The sequence below is a fragment of the Ceratosolen solmsi genome, unplaced genomic scaffold (assembly GCF_000503995.2).
Source record: "Ceratosolen solmsi marchali unplaced genomic scaffold, CerSol_1.0 scaffold11, whole genome shotgun sequence".
Taxonomy (NCBI): domain Eukaryota; kingdom Metazoa; phylum Arthropoda; class Insecta; order Hymenoptera; family Agaonidae; genus Ceratosolen; species Ceratosolen solmsi.
Window position 1 is genome coordinate 1,514,840 of NW_011948416.1, and position 18,024 is coordinate 1,532,863.

The following is an 18,024-nucleotide window of genomic DNA, read 5'->3' on the forward strand; positions in this document are numbered from 1 at the left end:
GTTATTACATGCGATATAATACGATATTAACTGTTATTGGATAGTCAAGTGGTACAACTGTGCTGAAACTGAACAAACCACCCTATCACATTAGCGTGGTCACATAACCTCATATGCAAGACGACAACGGGTGAAGTCGACGGGACATGTCAAAGTTTTTGTGATGTCGTTATTAAAGGTTAGTTAATAAAAATCGGCTAAAATTATCAAATTATTATAAATACATTAGATTAAAAATATTTTCGTTTATTTGTACAGAAATTTGACAATTTTGGAAATTCTGTATCCGTATTTTTTTCAAAATTTGTCGAAAGAGGCAAGAGTTGAATAAGGTTTTAAATAAGGTTTTAAAAAATTTTTATTGTTTTTTATATATATAACAATTTCATCACAGAAAATATTATATATATTGTATTGTTTATTTATCTGCGAAGTTTATGAGTACTTATGCCTTTTATTTCTTTTTTTGTTATTTAAATTTATTAATAAATATTATATTTCTTTATCAATGCATGATGTAAACATTAGAAAAATATTAAATCTGTAAATATTGTTTATTTTTGTAAGCAGCAAAAGAGTAATTAAATTACATTTAAAATAAAAAAATGTGCGATTGTTTAGTTGGCACATTTTATTATTTCTTAAATTATTTGTTCTATTATTTTCCATAAATATTCCTGTTTACAATAATAAATTTATCAATATTTTGAAAATATTATTTTAACGCAATGTTTAGTATATAACTTTGAATGCAGTTACTTTGAATGCAAATATTTATTAAATTTTAATATTATTACAGAGTCAGTTTATATTCGAAAATGCGTGGCCATGTATGCGACCAATTATATTGAAACTTTTGAAGCAGGAGCCAGTGACACAAGCAGAATGGCAAGATCTTTTTTATTCTGTTCACCAAGTATGTCTAGATGAGAAAGGTCCACCCAAATTAAGAGATGCTTTAAAAGAAGATATTATGGACTTTATAAAGCAGGCTCAACAGGTCTATCTTTTTTTTTTATTGTTTTAATTAATGCAAAATTGATCTACAATAAAATGAATACAATTTATTTCTTGAATTTTATTCATAATATTTGAATTTTTTTTGATTAAGCTAATAAATTCAAATTTAATAAATTGTAGAGAGTCATGGCTCATCAAGAAGAACAAGCTTTATTAAAAGCTTATATAGCAGAGTGGAGAAAATTTTTTACACAGTGTAATTATTTACCAACTCCATTTAGACAGTTAGAAGCATCGTTACGAGGAAAGACAAGTACTAGTATGCAAAAAAAGAATCAACCCGATGAAAGTATTGTTAGGAAGGTTAGTTTCATATAAATACAAATATAATATATAAATATACATAATATATTTGTATTTATCTAAATATCTATCAAACCCATAATAATTATAATATATAATTATTATTGATGAATTATTTTTTTTCAATATTTTAATATCAAAATTGATCTTATAATTTTATGAAGACATTATTATACAATTACAACTACTAATTAATTAATTCATATAAATAGTTGATGCTTGATAGTTGGAATCAAAGTATATTTAATGATATTAAGCAAAGGCTACAAGATTCAGCTATGAGGCTTGTACGGACTGAGAGAAATGGTGAAGTTTTTGATTCACAACTTGTTATTGGTGTTAGAGAATCGTATGGTAAAAAATTATTTATTTATTAAACACAATTTTTTTTTTTTAATTTACTATGAAGAACACGTGCATTGACATTAAATGTAGAAATACTTATGAATAGTAAAAATCTTTACAAATAATACCAAATTCTTATTTGAGTAATTGATTTAAACGTTCTCAGAAAGGATTTATTTAATTAAATATTCAATTTGTTTTATAAATATTACAGTGAATCTTTGCTCAAATACGTCTGATAAATTAGAAATTTATAGAAATAATTTTGAAGCTGCTTATATTGAAGCAACAGAAGCTTTCTATTGGGTTAAAGCACCTGAGCAATTATCTTTGTATGGAGTAGAAAAGTACATGAGATATGCAGAAACAAAATTAAAAGAAGAGGAATTACGCGCGCAAAAGTACCTCGAGCCAAACAGTGCTAGCGTTCAACTTTTAATGGAACGTTGTGTTAAAGTATTAGTTGCTAATTTCAGAACTGCCATACTCGCAGAATGTCCTAGAATGATACAGCAACATCAAACAGAAAGTAAGTGTTCCATGAAAATAAAATAAATTACATAATTTTAGGTAGAAAAAATTTATCAAATTCAAATGTTTTTTTAAAAAAAAGTCTGCTTACAATTATTAAACAAATAACTTTAAGCACTTTTTAACAATTCATTTATATATCTATTTAAAGTTTCATTTAACAATATATTATATAAAATTAAAAGAAGATTTTTTAAAGAAACTGATTTATACGGCACATATCTAGTGGAATATTAATGTTTTATATAACTTTAATTATTAATTAGAAATGAAAATTTGTTTAGACAAACTGCATTGTATTTTATTTATAACTGAATTTTTTAATTTCTATTTTACGCTAATTGAATGCAAATTCATTTAATTTTACATTAACATAATTTAAGTCGATAACCAAATTAATTAACTGCCTAGAATGTATAAAAAAAAAAAAAATTTCTCAAATATTATTTTATAGTCAATATATTTATTTTTCTTCTTATATTAATTTTATAATAACTATATTTATCTTTTATGAGAGTGTATCATTTAGAATTTTAATACGATTATACGATTTATGAAATTTAATTATTTATTGTATTTATCAGGATAAATTTAAAGATGATAGAATAAGAGAAGATAAAAAAATTGTATACTTTAAATATCTTAGATTACTAGTAGGGATTTTAAGATAAAAGATTTTTACTTTTTGTGATTTAAACAACCGATCGTAAAAATTTATATCGAGTATAATTTTTTCATTTTATAAAAAAATTATTAAAAAAAAAATTTACTTACAACTTTCCTTAAAAACAATTTTCATAAAGTTTTTTTTATGTCAATCAGTTGAAATATAACAAATCGACATAGCTTACATAAACAATTATAAATTGATTACGAGAAAAAAATGTTAATTTGCGAATTTTGTATAAAATATTAAAGTATATTTAAAAATTTATGTTTAGATGCCTTTTTAATTTATAATGAAACAATAATTCCATTATAATTTAGTAGAATGTCATGAGATTCGAATTATTCTCTATTAGAACTACGGCTAATGTTGAAGCTAATGGATCGAGTGCCCGAGGGCGTAACTCCGATGCTCGTCGATTTAGAGGAGCACATAGCAACCGCAGGTTTGGATGACATGATGGCCGCTGTAGATATAATTACCCAGGATTCGGAGAAGTACGTGGAGCGGCTGTTGGACCTCTTCCGGCGCTTCTCCACCCTCGTAAAGGAAGCTTTCGACGACGATCCGCGTTTCCTTACGGCCCGTGACAAGGCCTATAAGCTCGTCGTCAACGACTCTTCCGTCTTCAAACTCGACCTGCCTGTACGGCAAGGTGCTGGCGGTACATCCCTCATCCCGCCTGCGCCCATTATCGGCACTATCGCAAGTCTAGGCTCGGGTATAAACAGTAAACCGGCAAACAATAATAACGGACAACCCGAGTCCAAGTGTCCCGAACTTTTAGCCAATTACTGTGATATGTTATTGAGAAAAACGCCGCTTAGCAAGAAGCTCACGTCTGACGAGATCGAAAGCAAGCTGAGAGACGTGGTATGCATGGGATCCGTTACAATCTTAATTTTTATTAACTCGTCTATGCTGCTTTAACAAAAAAAAAAAAAAAAAAAAAAAGGCACATTTCTTTGAAAGAAATTTGTTTATTGGTATCGTCATTGCTCCCGACTTAAATATGCACTTTATAAAGTACTATTGTATTTTAGCTATTGGTATTGAAGTACGTTCAAAATAAGGATGTCTTTATGCGCTATCATAAAGCACATTTAACGCGACGTTTAATATTGGACACGTCCGCTGATTCGGAGAAGGAAGAAAATATGGTCGAATGGCTTCGAGAAGTTGGTATGCCAGCGGATTACGTGAATAAATTGGCCCGCATGTTCCAAGACATTAAAGTCTCGCAAGATTTGAATCAACAATTCAAGGAACAATGCCGTGCCGCTATTGCTGACAGCATCAACATTAAAGTAACATATTTTGCGGCTAATATTATCTTAATATTTTAACTATCGAATATACTTTTTTCATGATCTGATGCTTTGTTAAGGCTGACAAAGTAAAAAAAAAGTTGCTTTAAATAAATGTGTTAATTGCCTTTATTGTCAGTAGCGTTGTATTAAAACTTCATTCCAATAATTTATAAAAAAAAAAAATATATATATAAATAATTACAATGAAATATCGTTGTTACTAATATGACATGTTCTTTAATTTACAAATTTTCATTTAATTCGTGTCAGTATCGACGTAGCCTATTAATTGAAAAGTACATTGCGTCTAATTGATAATATCTAATTTACTGTTTGTTATGTAACTGTTAGAATTAGTAAATATATCTATAGATATACAAAATAATTTTATACCTAAGTAAGCATAGTTTTCAAATAGCAATACTTATAATTGGCAAGTAGATCTAAAATGATACGTACAATATTTTTGTAGATATTAAATGCAGGTGCATGGGCACGAGGTAGTGAGCGCGTTACAGTTAGTTTGCCGCTTCAATTAGAAGATTACATACCCGAAGTCGAAGAATTTTACAAGAAAAAACATAGCGGTAGGAAGCTTCAATGGTATCATCACATGTCGAATGGCACGGTAGGTTAAATTTGATTTACCAACATTTTTGAAACCACAGACAATATTTAATACATCTTACTAGCGTACTATTATATCATTTTGTTTTTCATAAATTTTCATTTTATTAATAATCATATAAATATATTTATATAGATATAAATATTTTTAGATAACGTTTTCGAATCAAGTTGGTCGATTCGATGTGGATGTTACAACTTTCCAGATGGCTGTATTATTTGCCTGGAATCAACGGCCACTTGAGAAGATATCATATGAAAATCTTCGATTAGCGACGGAATTACCAGATCCAGAATTACGACGAACACTTTGGTCGCTCTGCGCCTTCCCTAAAATAAAGAGGCAGCTGATCGTTGCCGATCCCCCTACGCATAGTCCTAAGGATTTCTCGCAAGCAACGAAATTCTGGGTTAATCAAGAATTCGCGATTGTGTAAGTAAATTTTAGAGTAATGTATGATATTTAATACAATGGATTATAATTGATTGAAATAAACAGTTCCTTATCTTTTTGATTCATTATTTTTCTAATTCAAACTGACTTTGTACAAAATAGCTTATTGAGCATTGATCAAAGATATTTATCGATAAATAATTCAATAAAGATACGTTAATTGAATATCTATAATTTATATTATAAATAAATGTTCTAAAAAATTTATATTTAATTTAACGATGAATAACAATTGAATTTTTAATATGTCATTCAGAAAAAATGGTAAATTACAAAAGCGTGGAAAGATCAATTTGGTAGGACGTTTGCAGTTATCGACAGAACGTAGTAAAGAGGAAGATAATCAATCTATTGTTCAACTTAGGATATTACGTGTTCAAGTAAGTTTATAAATATAATAAATACTAAATTTTTGTTAATACATATAATTATTTTGGATTAATGACAATTATCTTTTTATCCATAGGAAGCAATTATAAAAATATTAAAGATGCGAAAGAAAATCACCAATAGTCAATTACAGACAGAATTGGTTGATATATTAAAGAATATGTTTCTGCCGAGTAAAAAAATGATTAAAGAACAAATTGAATGGCTCATTGAACATAAATATATTCGAAGGCATGATAACGATATCAATACATTTGTTTATATGGCATAACGATAATTATGCGTAAAGATTGCTCGAGTCCATTCTTGACTAGTACATTCTATTTTTGTAATAATTTGAGATCCGCTACAAGAACTCAAATGAGACGTGTGTCACATTTGAAAATTATGTATTTAGTTAATAACGATGCCTGGTATTTAAAACTGCTGCGTTGCAGTTGTAAACAATAATCGTAATTTATCTTGTCTGAAAAATTTTCATGGCCCAAGGTCGCTTTAAAATTTTTTAAATGCTTAAAAGAGAACGAAATATTCAGATGAGTAGAACATAAATTTATAAGGCATTACTAATAGCTTTGAATAATGTTTACAAGATAAAATTGTAAGAAAGATCTGAAAATTTTTTCTTTTTTTCAACTGTCTTATTTAATTGTGGTTTTAAAGTGACTGCCAAAAATTGTTTAGTTCACATATATAATTTAGTCATATGTAAAATATATATAAGTTCTAAGAAAAAATTATGTATAAATTTTACATAGTTATTCTTTTTATAGATGATTAAATATTATTGTAATACTAATAAGTATATTCATTATATTATTTTTAATATCATTTTTGAAAAGCTTATAATTTTCTTTTTATTTACAAGTAATTCATCATATATATATATATATATATATATATATATATATATATATATATAAATAAATTATAATTAAATAATGAAATAACATTTACTCTTCATATAACAAAATTTTTACATACTCTTTTAAATAATCTATTGTTTGTAATTAATTAATTTTCTTATGTTTCATTTTAGTTTTTTCATACTATTTATTGGTAAAAACTGTAAATAATCAAATCATTTAAATTTAATTGTACATTATTAAAAAAAAAATAATATTGAAATTAATAAAATAATAATTTATACATACTTTTTTCATTGGACTTAAAAATTGTTTATAATTGAAAAACGATCGATATAAGTGAATTTATATTGAGAAAAAATGAACATTTATTGACAATATGTAGTTTGTTAAATTTATCTATCACAAGGCCTTAAAAAAAATAAAAAAATTAAGGCCTAAATTACTGCATTTTATTTTTTCAATTGTAAGACTTCAATTCAATTTTTAGTTTTTAATTTTTATTTACAAATTGTTGATTTAAAGTCGGATATTGATTTTTTAGAATTTATAAATAAAATATACATCATTTAGATTCCACATTGAACACTTCGTTTATATTTTCGAATCAAATTTGATTGAAAATAAATCTCATTTTTTTATTAAAATTGTACTTAGCTTATCAAGCGCTGGATAGTATTAAAATTGATCAAAGAAATATTAATTCTAGGGACTGTGTGTTGAAATAAGTTAAATATGAATTTATGTACATGGATGTTCCACGATGCAGTGGATAACAATAATTTGTAAAAAGCCTTTGTAATATGTAAGCGTTAAAAGTATCGAATTGTAAGAATTTGAAAAATTCAATTCAATATGGATTAAAGAAAAATCAACATTTTTTTGGAAGCTGTACCTCTTTTTCTTCATTACATTTATTTTATATTTTTATATTTATAGAAATTAAAAATATTTCTAAAACCTAAGATAATCGGTGTTAAAAGTATTAAAATAAAAAAGAATTTAAAATGTTTTAATTTTTAATAATATTTATATTCGGATTTCATTACATATACTGTACAAATCAATCAAATAACACATTATAAGTTTGATAATATATTAAATTTTAGAGATATTATATATATATATATATATATATATATATAAATTCATTCAGTATATATTAAGTAAATATTTGATAATATTAATATTTTTAAAGAAAAGTGAATATATTAATTGGTAAATGAAAATTTTTTTGATAATTAATATTTGTTATATTTAATTAATTACATCTTCCCATATTGAGATCATTTTTTATGTGTAATCATTAAAAAAATCAGTAAACAATTTATGTATCTTTTATTTACAATATTTCCATAAAAATGATACAATATATTTTTCAAAATAATCTTGATTCAAAACATTTTATTGATAGACTTGAGGATACGATTTATTAATTTTTTTATTCAGTACGCATGACGCGGACCTTACAGTGCAGTGGATTTAAAATGCACTCATGGCACTGTAATAATAAAGGAAATAAAGCATCTTAAATATATTTTAATTTTCTTTTTACATATGTCTTATGCATATGCGTTTTACGTAAACGTAAAAACATATACACATATTTCCAAATAATACTGGGATACATTCATACCGCAAGTTTTCAGTAATTAATAACATTGTGTTTCTTATTTTCATTTACATAAATAGTTATTAAATATATCTTTATTCGAAATTGTTTAAAATTATCCATTGAAAAAAATTTTATTTCTTTTGAACATTCGTAAAATATTTTCATTTCTAATAATTAATGTTTATTAAACGAAAATCGTGTATACCTTGTTTCATTTATAATTTTTTATAAAATTGTTTTCAAGGGATTTAATACAAATTTTTACGGCCTTTTAAATATTATTTATTAATACAACAATTAAACGTTTAAGTATATATGAATAATAGAAAATAAGGATGAAGTTATCCAAAATGAGATCTATAGTTTCTATGGCAATTGAACAGAAAAGAAAAGTTTAAGACTAAGACAGCAAAATCAATGTAAAATCTTTTAAAGCTTTATAATTTTTTATTTAAAAGAAATTATAATAGATTAGAAGTGAAAATACAATCCAACAAAATATACATATGATTGTATATATATTTTTTCATGCTAATAATTAAATACGAATGATTTTTATTCATAAAATCGATATTTATATTTCAAACAATATAATCTTGAAAAATTCACACAAAGTAAATTGGTCATTACAATGTGACCAAACATTTAGCATATTTTGGTTTTTAAACTTGAAAAACGACTAACAGAAAAATCTCTAGAATCTAAAAATTACATTCAGCAATTTATATTAGCTTTATTATATTGTATAATTAATTTTATTACATTAAAGCTGTTACGGTAAATTTTGATTCATTTTTAATTTTTATTAATACGTTTAAGTTCGATTATTCAGAATGCTTTTTGACATTTTTTTTCTATTACACCTACAAAAGCAAAAAACTATTATTCATATTAAAATTGAAATTAATAGCATGTATTTATATGCATTAAAAAGTTTAAATGTATTTACATCTATTTTTATATTTTATACGCATAGGAACAAGCCAATATAAAATTAATTATTTATCATTAAGAAAGTAATAGACAAGTTGTATTAAAACTTAGCACTAACGCCTTAAATTTTTTCTTTCTATATTGAATAGATGTTTAAATATTCCAGAAATATTAAAAGTGTCAATGAAATATTGATAATTATCTTTTATAACAATCTATGATATTTTGTTTTCAATTCCTAAGTAATGCATGCTGCTACAAACTCTTATTTTATTAACTTTTTTATTTGCTACGTAATAATTTGTTATGTACTCGTATTTAAATTACTACGTTATTAGGGAAAACTTTGTATGATAAATGAACATTATCTGTTTGAAGTCATATAAAATGTAGATAATAGTTATATGCTATTAACATAAAATAAAATGTTTATTTATCTTTGCTTGCACGTAATTTTTTCCCGGATAATTATAAGATTAAAGGACTAGGCAGTTAAAAAAAAAAAACGAGTTTTCTTTATCAAATTTATTGTAAGCAATATTTTTTAAGAAGGTGATATGCACTTATTCTAGGTTTCGAAAATATTGATTGGGCAGTCAAAAATATGCATTCGAAATAAACTATTAAAATTTCTTTTCATATATCTTATTCAAAAGATTTTCGTTTTAATTAGAAATTTTATGAACATATAATATATATAATTATTTTGTTCAGAGAACTTTGTAAATAATTATATTTATTTCGATAAATATATTGTATGTAGTGATTTTTAAAAAATGCAACAACTCTGTTAAATACAATTCTTCATTTACAAATATTATAATTTTTATAATTGTATTTTTATAATATTGCTGATCATACAATATCAATAATATTGTTTTTATTACGATATTACACTTTACATTTCAAGATAAATAAGCATTATTATAAAATTATAGCTCATTATTTTAATTTCAACAATCTGTAATGTTGAATAATAAACATTTGTACAAAAACGTACGTAAAATTTTTACAAATTTTTTTTCAAATAATATAATAACATTTAATATACACTACTATACAAAATCATCTACATTTTATTTGCTTATGTAAATGAATTTAAAAAATAAATTAAGTATAAAAGCACTACCTAATCCCTTTACAAGGTCTTCTGATTTAAAACCTTGAAAATCTTTCGTTTTTATTTCATTAATTAGTAGTAAGATTATTTAAAAACACATCTAAAAACTTTAAAAAACTAATTACAATAATTTGTTTTTTAAGATAAACATACTGAATTACGTAAATTGTACTATCGAATTCTATAACAACTCTGGGTTTTACAGCAATTTGTTTGGAAATTTTATATTTTTCTAAATTATTCGAGACGATAACTCGAATGCATCGAACAATTAATCTAATTTAAATTATATTTGATATATTATTAAAAGCATGCAATCTTAAGTAATAATAGCAACGTAATAATAGTATTAGTAAAAAAAGTATTAAGAGCTAATGTTTAATATGTAAAATAGGATAATTTTTTAAAAATCTTTTTGATTTTTTAAACACTCGTAGTTGATTGAAATTAAAATCATATCAAACTTGAAAATACTTTTTATAACAATTTAATAATGCAAATGTTATTTTAATTGTAAATGTGTATTAAATATTTTTTAATATATATTAATTTTTTGTATAAATAAACAATCATTGAAAACACTAATTTGATATTTTTATATTCTTTAACAAAGTTAAGAATTACATCGTTTTGAAAAATAAACATAGAAAAACTATCAAAATATGAAAAAGGCGAATTTTACTTTTATTAAATGCTATTTATCATAATTTATAAGCAATAAGCGTTAAGTTTGTTATCTTTTAAATTGAAGTAGTTACGGTTTCACAGATTGCCCAAAATATTCACTTACTCGTCATTTATCAAGTGCATATACATATTCTAATGAAAATTTATTATTAATTTTGTAATAATAATAACGTATTTTTTTTATATGAATTTTGATATTTATGTACATTTAATAAAATTATTGTTGCCTCTTTATGTTAAATTTTTATTGACTTTTATTTTATAATTTATATGGCTATTAAACTTTATTTTTCTGTAGATCGCATAATAATGTGTCTTAATTAATGGAATAAATTTAGTTCAGTAAAAAAAAAAGATTATCGATTTATATTTACATTTCATAAGTAATGAATTTCTACATTTAAAATATTTATAATTTGAATTAAGTATATTTTTTATGACTAAGACATACTGTAACAGTTTTCCGTTAAACTTGTACATTTCTTGATATAATGACAATATTATATATTACAACATATAAAATAATTTTTTTTAATGTTACTGTTTTTTGTATGCTTCTTTGATAACTGCTATCTAATCACACCAAGAAAAAATTTAACATAATCTTTAATACTAGTTATAATGTATATAAACATTGATAAGTTGATTGATAATTTTCATATTTTACATATTATATTTAATTTTTAATTTATTGTTTTAAACAGTTAAGTTACGCAAACAAAATACAATAAGTTAAATAATAATAAGAAACTTATATAATAAAAATGATTATACATATAACATTTTTAGTTAAGTAAATTCTCATTTATTATAAAAATATTGTAAAAACTTCTAAAAAATTCACATTAACATATTTCAGTTTCTTAATTAATGAAAATATTTAGTATTTAAATATAGATGTTCTGTCGTAATCTCGAGACCTGAAAATTATTCTATCCACTCAATATGATTTGACAAGCTCGACAGCAATATTTAAATGTGCATATCTCGAAGCATATAAAATAATTCGACAGCGTACATCGCGTATTTTTTGGTGTAACATTGATTATCATGACTATCAATAACCTTTTTTTTCTTTTTCTAGTTAGAGAATACCGATGACAATAAATCTCGATAATAAAATAATTGGGATCATTATCATGCCAATATTATTAAAATTTGCTTAACTATATTGATAAAGAATAAACTTTTTTACTCTTTGGATGGATTATTAAAACGATATACATGTAATTGATTTCTTTACATAAATTACACGTCCAAGAAAAACCTATGTATTTATAAATTTATTTGTCATTTATATTCCTCTAGCTTATTTTTAAAAAATTTTTAAATTATATATTTTTACGACGAAAATTTTTAATTTTTATTTATTTATAAATTAAAATAAAATAAAAAATATCCATAGCATGAAAAGTGATAAAATTATTAATTCAATTTCTTAATAAGAATATAAATTTTAGTAAAAATATCATAAGCTACAATGCAAATATAGATAATTAAAAATTTATTTTAAACATATTTTAATAATTTATATATCATCCATTTTCATTCTTTATTTGAATATTTTGCTTGCTAAATAAATTTTTATAAAATTATAAAGTAATTTTGAAAAAGTAACATTTTCTTTTTTTATAGTAGCTTGGCAGCTCAACTTTCAATTGAAGAACCTCATATATATATGTATATAAAAAATTTATTGGAAAAAATAGTAAAATCTCATTTTTAATCAGTAAAATACTAAAGATTAGAATATATTAATAAAGATTTCCTTCATTGAAACGTCTTACATTCTTTGCTTAGTGTGCGTGTTGATTGATTTAAAGTTCATCAGGACATCGAGTATGTGGTAAGGGACCAGCACATTTAATGGCATTTGCTGCATTTTCACATATGTGAACAACAATACCTGGATGATTTGAGCTTCCTGGATGAAGCTCATGACTTTCTCCTATAACAATAGAACAATTGATTTTATAATTTTTTTGATTAAACAGTAAATTATGATTGAAATAAAATATTAAATTGTGATTTTTAATTAAAGTTAGTTTCCACTGATTTTTGAATAAAACATAATACGTTTAGCAAACCACCGATTCTGTAATAAAAATATTGGAATTTTCTTAAAATTTTCTTTAAAAACTACACTCGTATGATTTTATACAATCAATTTAAATAGAATATATATAATACGAATTAAAATTGAAGTTAAAAATTCAGTAATAAATTATAATCAACATATATTATTATTAAATCAAAAATACATTAAATTATAATTTTTTTTTTAGTATTTTCATTAACTACTAGTTTTTACTAATCTGATTTTTATTTTAAGATTGAAAAAAATCAAAATTCTATAATTTCATGTTGAGACTTTAAGAACCATATTGATTTATTACAAATTTTTGAATTCTTCCATTTTACTTCATTGAAAATAATTAAATAATATTTAAACCATATATTTAAAACAATTATTTATGATTTTCCAAATATAATACCTTAATTTATGAATCATTTGAATAATTTGATAGTGTTAATTATAATAATATAAAAATACTTTATACGTGCTAATTAATATTTAAGCCAAAAATTTACTGCTTAAGCTATAATTCATTTGAACACATCTTTGTTTATTTAAATATTACTTATTTTAATATTAAATTAAATACTAAATATTAAATACTTTATTTTAATATTAAATTAAGCATTTTTCTTTAGATATCTACCAATATAATTTATGGACAGTATTATAATTAGCAATATAAGAATTTATACAAATTTCAAGTATTTTTATCAATATAATACAATCAAAATGATTGTTTAATTATAATTTACATATTCATTCTTAATCGTGTATTATATTTAATTGAATTCAAAAATTTTTTACTATAATAATTTTCTATTATAAATTTAACAGAATAAATGTAAATATCTTCTTTAAAATATAAATATAAACTATTATTATAAAAAAGTAAATATAAGATAATTATAATTCACTATTATTTTAATAGTGAATATATTGTAAAAATATAGACGAACCTGGAGTTAAATTAGCAATAGCAGCAAGTAAATCATGATTAACTAGAGGTTCATTTTCTTCACGAGGTTCCCAACCTATAGGTGGAGATGCTGGTGGAGAAATTAGGAACTGCTTGTGAGGTGCAGGAGGATGTAAGTGTCTATCTTCAATATCTATAAAAAATAAAATATTTCATAAAATTTTGTCGTTTATAGTATATGTAAATTTATCCTAATTTATACTCAGCATTGAATCTTTACTAATTTTATAATAATAAAATTACCAATAGGCGTTACAGGTTGTGCAAAGTAGCAATTAATATCAGTATTTCCAAAATGAGTTTGATGTAACTTTATTCTTGCTTGAGCAGCTGCACTTGAAGAGTTATAGTTAACCCTCATTCTTCTAAAAGATCTAAAGTATTGAAAAGTAGCATCTTCGCCAAATTGCTTGAATAGTCTTTCAATTTCTACCTGAAAAATAAACAAAATTTATTGGGTATTTAAAACTATACAATTTGTAGAAAAAACTAATACAAATCATATCAATCGTGGTAACAAAAATGTAAACATAATTATATATAAATAAAATATTAAAAGTAACAACTGCTCACTTTGAGATCGTCTGATTTAAAAATACGAGGATCTATATTTGTAACAATCACAGACATTGGTAAATCTTCGTCATGAATTAAATCTTCTAGGCTTCTAGATGTTGTATTTTCATGACTATGGTCCTTCAAACAATTTAAATTCAATTGTTCAAAATTTGGATGAAGATTTGGCAACCCATCTACTTCATTAATAATAATATTTTCTGATTCTTCAGACTCCTCGTCTTCACCTGCATTTTTACTTCTTTTTTCTTCCATTTTTATATTTTTTATGTTTATGCTTATTTTTTATATAATTGATGTTAAGCGAGATAAAAAATGCATTTCATTCATTAATACAAATGTAATCATTCTATTTGAAGAAAAGAAAAGATATATGTTGATAAATAATAATAAAGAATGATTTAAAAATAAATATAATCTAAAGCTGTTTATAAATTATAAATATAGTGTTCTAATCTAATGTTGGATAAAATTTGTCATATATATATTTTATAAACATAAAATTTTTTATTATTTATGAAATAGATATACTTTTATTTTTTTTAAATATTTTTATTTTTATTTTTTTATTAAAATTATTGTACTACGTAATTGTAAAATTATACTTATATATCTGTTATTAATATAAAATATGTATTATTTACCTAATACTAATTTTCTTTAGATATTAAATAAATATAATTACATTTTTATATCTTAAAAACAATTTTATTATGAATATTTATTGCCATTAAATTATTAAACATTAGATCTATTTAGTAGACAAATATATTTGATTTTTTATATAATTCTTTAAATGTTCTTAATCTCAAAGAAAGTATAAAATATAACTTATCGAATCTCGAATTAAATAAATACATTTAAGAACTCCTATATTAATTTCGTATTTCATATATGTTATGATATGTTTCAAGCTATCCCTTATTTACATTCCTATTATTATATTTAATCATATATTTATATTTATTATAGTTATATTTCCTTCACTGTATATACAAAAACAATAACAAAATGAAAATATTAAACAATGCTATTTAATTACACATCATTATTTATAGTGCACACTTTTAATATGTAATTTAGCAGGAAAGCTTTTGTATACTCTACGTAAAATAAATTTCTTGATTTTGTTGTACATTAAACTAATCTAGTAATTAAAATAAAAATATCATTATAATTTTGTTTAATTAAAAACCATGTATATATATAGAATAAATGTATTTTTGATTAAAAGCAATTCCACTCCAGGATAACCATTTTTGTGAAACTAAATCACAAATGTATACACGGTCTTAAAAAGTTTAATAACTTTTCTAGAGAGTTAATTAACATATCACTCTTTTGTTCATCTCACCTCCTAATTATTAGTTATTTACAATTTCTACTATTGATACTTTCGTGATATGACAGTAATACATAGTTCAAGTTTTGCTCGACTTTGTGGAGTAATAAGGCTCGTTCGCATGCACTTAACTCGGCACGAATAAGAAATTAAATGGTTTGTCACATTAATAATGTTTCAGAAGCTCTAAAAGGGATTTTCAAATATTCGTTTCAAACTATAGTATCTTTATACATAACTATATTATTAATATAACAAAACTTATAATATTTTAACTGAATGATAATATTTAGTTCATTTTAATAATAGTTAAAAATATTTATGTATATATTCATATATATATATATATATATATATATATATACCATAAGAAAAATATTAATTTAAATATATATAATAAACGTATATAAAGAAATTAAAAAATATCAGCCACTGAAGAAAATAATTAATTAATTCATATATTTATTATAAATTAATACAATCCAAAGTCCCTTATTTAATATGAATTAAATTACAGTTACATACTTATAGTTAATTGAATCGCCCATTAAATTCATACGATATCAAATTTTATTTTAAAAAAAAAATAGCAAATTGAATGAAAAATTTATCATGTATATATATATATATATATACTTAAATAATCAAAACTGTAACAATAGTTGATTATTTAATTAATACTTTCACATCTATTATGCGAAGTACGATTTATCTATTATGTGAATAATTTTTAATAAATAACCAAGATTTATTTTTATATATTTTATGTTTATTTAATATAAATATGAGATAAATATATTTTAAACAGTTTAATTAAATTCTTAATTTAATAGTGTTTTATACAATATATTAAATAATAACATTTTTATTATGATATTAAAATTTAAATTAATTATATCATGATAATTTTTAAATATACACCGAAAATTTTAATAATTATAATGTACAATAAAGATTTTTGGACAATATAGTCGATTTATGGATTGATTTTTATGAGTTATATTAATATTCCAATCTTTTTAAATTATAAATTGTAAAATTTTAAATTTCGTTTTAAATAAATTATATTATTTGTATATTATAAAATTCAACTCGATTTGTATTTACCGAAATAATATTAAAATATATGAATTTTCAATTTTCTGGAAATAATACAAAGGCTTCGGCATGAAAATTTTCGTAACTTTTAAATAAATTTTAGTTTGTATGATAATAATTTAATCAATAGAAAGAATTCTTGTATATACAGATATAATATTTTTTGTTAATTTAATAAAATTAACTGAGCCTTATATATATACTTTTTTTTTGTCATACATGATATTTTCTTTAGATTATTTTATTATGGACTTGAGTTTTTATTATTGCTAAATAAAAATATGAAGGAACAAATTTTAATAGAAAATTTCTTGAAATATAATGTAAGAAAAATGTATTACAATTATTATAACTGATTCGTTCATTAAATAATAACAATAATTCATTATTAGTATTAATATATATATATTATTAAAATGTCAATATTGAATCAGAATTTTTAATTATCAAAAAAACTAAATATTGAATAAAATTAAAAAAAAGAAATATTCGAATTTCATTTTAAATATTATATTAAATATATTTGAAGTTTTGTGGTAATCTAAACCATTTATTACGTAAAACCTATATGGTATCTATAATTTATATACAACAAATTAATTATTATTTTTAAATCATTAAAAATACCGAATGATCCATTTTTAAGATATTTTAAATTTAAATAAACTAAACTTTAAAAAATTGAACGTGTAGTTGTAGATAATAAACTATTCATTATTTTACATTTATTAATTATTTCAGATTTATGTGGACGTAAAAATATTGCATATTGCAAAAATATCGAGAATAACTTTTTTATTTTTTTGTCGGAAATTGTAAAATAAATAGAATAATATAAAATATGTAGTATAAGAATATAGATAATGGTGTAAAAAATGAATAGTAAAATAAATAGTAAATATAAATTTTGAGTTGGACCAAATTGGTACAACAATTAAATGGACATCTAGTACTATAAATATTAATTAACTTCCACTGAATCTATGAAATTACTTCATTTTAATTTAATTGTTTTAAAAAGCAATCTCTGAAATACAATTGGTATTGAAATAATCAGTATTTATAAGAATTAGCGAAAATGTCA

General features: G+C 22.4%; 2 protein-coding genes across 2 annotated transcripts; one reads left to right on the forward strand and one right to left on the reverse strand.

Moving 5' to 3' along the window:
• Positions 1–125: 125 nt before the first annotated feature.
• Positions 126–6,240, forward strand: Cul5 (cullin 5). The gene is made up of 11 exons (XM_011495649.1): positions 126–178; positions 800–1,000; positions 1,141–1,323; positions 1,536–1,677; positions 1,883–2,197; positions 3,222–3,739; positions 3,910–4,173; positions 4,649–4,804; positions 4,956–5,236; positions 5,514–5,637; positions 5,724–6,240. Exons 1-11 carry the CDS (start codon positions 164–166, stop codon positions 5,916–5,918), a joined length of 2,394 nt encoding a protein of 797 aa, XP_011493951.1. The 5' UTR covers positions 126–163; the 3' UTR covers positions 5,919–6,240.
• A 6,333-nt stretch (positions 6,241–12,573) lies between these two features.
• Positions 12,574–14,798, reverse strand: sra (RRM_RCAN_like domain containing protein Sra). The gene is made up of 4 exons (XM_011495650.1): positions 14,498–14,798; positions 14,168–14,357; positions 13,905–14,057; positions 12,574–12,816 (listed from the first exon to the last, which is right to left on the reverse strand). The coding sequence occupies exons 1-4, from the start codon at positions 14,753–14,755 to the stop codon at positions 12,686–12,688; spliced, it is 732 nt and encodes a 243-aa protein (XP_011493952.1). The 5' UTR covers positions 14,756–14,798; the 3' UTR covers positions 12,574–12,685.
• Between the last annotated feature and the right edge of the window lie 3,226 nt (positions 14,799–18,024).

Excerpts from the sequence above, each read along its gene's own strand:
- Cul5 (XM_011495649.1), top strand. Across the intron at positions 1,001-1,140 it reads TTATAAAGCAGGCTCAACAG|AGAGTCATGGCTCATCAAGA; the intron begins GTCTATCTTTTT and ends AATAAATTGTAG. Across the intron at positions 1,324-1,535 it reads ATGAAAGTATTGTTAGGAAG|TTGATGCTTGATAGTTGGAA; the intron begins GTTAGTTTCATA and ends TCATATAAATAG.
- sra (XM_011495650.1), bottom strand. The coding sequence starts at position 14,755 with ATGGAAGAAAAAAGAAGTAAAAATGCAGGTGAAGACGAGGAGTCTGAA. Across the intron at positions 14,358-14,497 it reads TTAAATCAGACGATCTCAAA|GTAGAAATTGAAAGACTATT; the intron begins GTGAGCAGTTGT and ends TTTATTTTTCAG. Across the intron at positions 14,058-14,167 it reads ACAACCTGTAACGCCTATTG|ATATTGAAGATAGACACTTA; the intron begins GTAATTTTATTA and ends TATTTTTTATAG.